Source organism: Saccostrea echinata, unplaced genomic scaffold, assembly GCF_033153115.1.
Source record: "Saccostrea echinata isolate AGI-Se365-2 ecotype Australia unplaced genomic scaffold, CSIRO_AGI_Sech_v1 ptg000045l, whole genome shotgun sequence".
NCBI classification, from domain to species: domain Eukaryota; kingdom Metazoa; phylum Mollusca; class Bivalvia; order Ostreida; family Ostreidae; genus Saccostrea; species Saccostrea echinata.
Genome location: NW_026889794.1, coordinates 873251 through 875673, shown reverse-complemented (window position 1 = coordinate 875673; position 2423 = coordinate 873251). Strand labels below are relative to the sequence as shown.

The 2423-nt window shown below is 30.7% G+C and overlaps 1 protein-coding gene across 1 annotated transcript; it reads left to right on the top strand.

The window, feature by feature from the left end:
* Nucleotides 1-576: 576 nt before the first annotated feature.
* Nucleotides 577-1838, top strand: LOC133201603 (cerebellin-1-like). Its single transcript, XM_061337399.1, has 2 exons — nt 577-952; nt 1322-1838. Exons 1-2 carry the CDS (start codon nt 577-579, stop codon nt 1726-1728), a joined length of 783 nt encoding a protein of 260 aa, XP_061193383.1. The 3' UTR covers nt 1729-1838.
* The last annotated feature ends 585 nt before the right edge of the window (nt 1839-2423 follow it).

The window sequence follows — 2423 nt, the reverse complement described above, 5'->3', positions numbered from 1 at the left end:
AGAATAGGTATGCTTACAATGTTTCAAAGAAACAAGAGATTATAATTAAAACGATTTTTCGACACAGTGAATCCTAATGAACAATTAAAATATATAACCGAAAAAAAAATTGTCCTTAACATATTAATGTGACCAAATATGTCTTCAGAAACAATGTTACAATTTTGCATATTAATTTTTAACTTAAGATTGACTACATTTTCGATTCATAATACAATAGAAACGAATCAAAGAATACTTAGATTAAAAATACAACAAAAAAGTTAACTAACTTAATTATGTATTAGTATTTTTTTTTTAAAAATGCATCCGGAAAAAAATAGAACAGAAAGAAAATAAGAACAAAGAAAAATCAAATTTGTCAGGCAACTTTATTTTTTCTACATCTCTCACATATTTAATGTATACTTGGAATCAGAGGCGAAAACGAAACAGTGTTTAACGTTTGGGTTTCACTTTCATGAATTTCTAAAAGGGTCACTTTCGCAAAAAATAGGTTAATTTATGCAGAGCATTTTTTATAAAGAGAAGCAACGGCCGACATAATCTCAATCTTGATACAGAGTCGTTTCGAACATGTCTCCTGTGAGAGCACTTGTTCTAATGCCATTGGTGGTCTTTGTTTCATGCAATAATGGAAAGAATACCAATAACACAACTGTAACAGAGGATTCTCCACCATTGGACAAACCCTCTATCCAACAACTTCTTCTGAATCAAGAGACATTAATAAGAATAGAACTAGAGAAGAAATTAAGAAGTGTACAAGAGGAAGTGGTAGTACTAAAGAAAGACAACGAGGACATAAGAAAGGAAATAGCTGATACTATAAAGATCGGAGCTAAAGAGATTGCTGACCTTAAATTAAGTGTGAGCGAAAACATTGCATCAATAAACTCAGTAAACGAATTACTGGATGCAAGATTTGCAAGTTTAATGGCAAATCAAACGGGTAAGAATTCTATTTTTCTAAGCATATTTAAGGACAAAATACAAGTGTAAATCAAATAAGAAATAAATTTTTTAATTAAGATGATTAACTACCGTTGTATTTATGAATAAAATTTGATTTTTTCCAATTAAATGATGAACTGAAAAAGTTTCCAGCGGTATGTTGAAAAATTAAACTGCTTTTTCAGTGTATCGTATGTTATCAGCAATTACATGAATCAACTAAAAATTGTATAGGAAGAATTTACATAGGATTTGAAAAAAAAATATTGGAAATTATATATTGTGAATAATATGAATATTTGGTTAAAAAGGTAGGTAAGCTACTTTAAAATAATTTTATATAACAGTCAAAATTTTATTCTTACAGACAATTCAAACCAAATAGCTTTCGAGGCACAAATTTTATCCGCACCTGGTATGGAATTCAAAGGCAGTAGAGATTCTGTGATACGTTTTGATCGCGTCAACCTTAATGTTGGTAATGCCTATGATAGTACTACGGGCAAGTTCACAGTACCTAAAGATGGGCTCTACTTCTTCGGATGGCATATATTACCTAGCTACTATACAGTCACTACCACGAGTTTAACAGTAAATAACTTTCCAAAATCACTAAATCATTGCGATTCAAAGAGAAGTCTTGGACAACAACCTTGCAGTAAAATGTCTGTTATCAGGTTGGCTATGGGGGATAAGGTATGGATAAGCTACCCTAGTAATGGAGACAACAAATCAAAAGCGCCTTACTCCATTTTCTGTGGTTTCAAAATTTGAGAAGGATGGTTTTTGTAATTGCGTCTTCCAAATAACTCTTGTGGACTGCAAGAATGTATCAGGAGCTTCGTATTATTCATTTTATTAACTTTATCATACAACCTATAATATTTAACATATGTCAAGACATGAATGTTTATCTACTTGCTATATACACGTCATTGATAATTAACAATTAATGAAAAAGATTAAGGAGAAGGTTTCCGGGTATTTTTGAAATAATTACTTGTTAGAGTATTGTCAGCAGAAAAGAAATTAATGCAAAGAGAAAGCGAAACGCATCGAAATCCCGCTCTGCTTTTCCCTCAGAATTGTCCATTATAACAGCAGAGTCAGATGGATGCTTTAGTATCATGAGAAAAAAAAGAAGACTGATTGACCTAGAGTCAGACTTGCATGGTACACTTTATTTTGGACAGTCTTTATAAAAATTCTGGGGCTTCTAAACACAGTTGGTTGCAATAAGTAATATCACTTTTTAATATTGACATTCATTTGTCGATATTTTGTATTTTGAAATGAACAGTGTGCAGTATCTTCATCTAAATTCCATTACTGTAAATTATTTGGGTCTAAAACCTATCAAATGTTTGTTAACAAATATCTGTTGATTCAATTATCATAGCTTCTGTAGTATGAGTAATGTTTATTATTTACTTATAAAAGATGTTCTTTTTATATGTGCTCTAAATAAA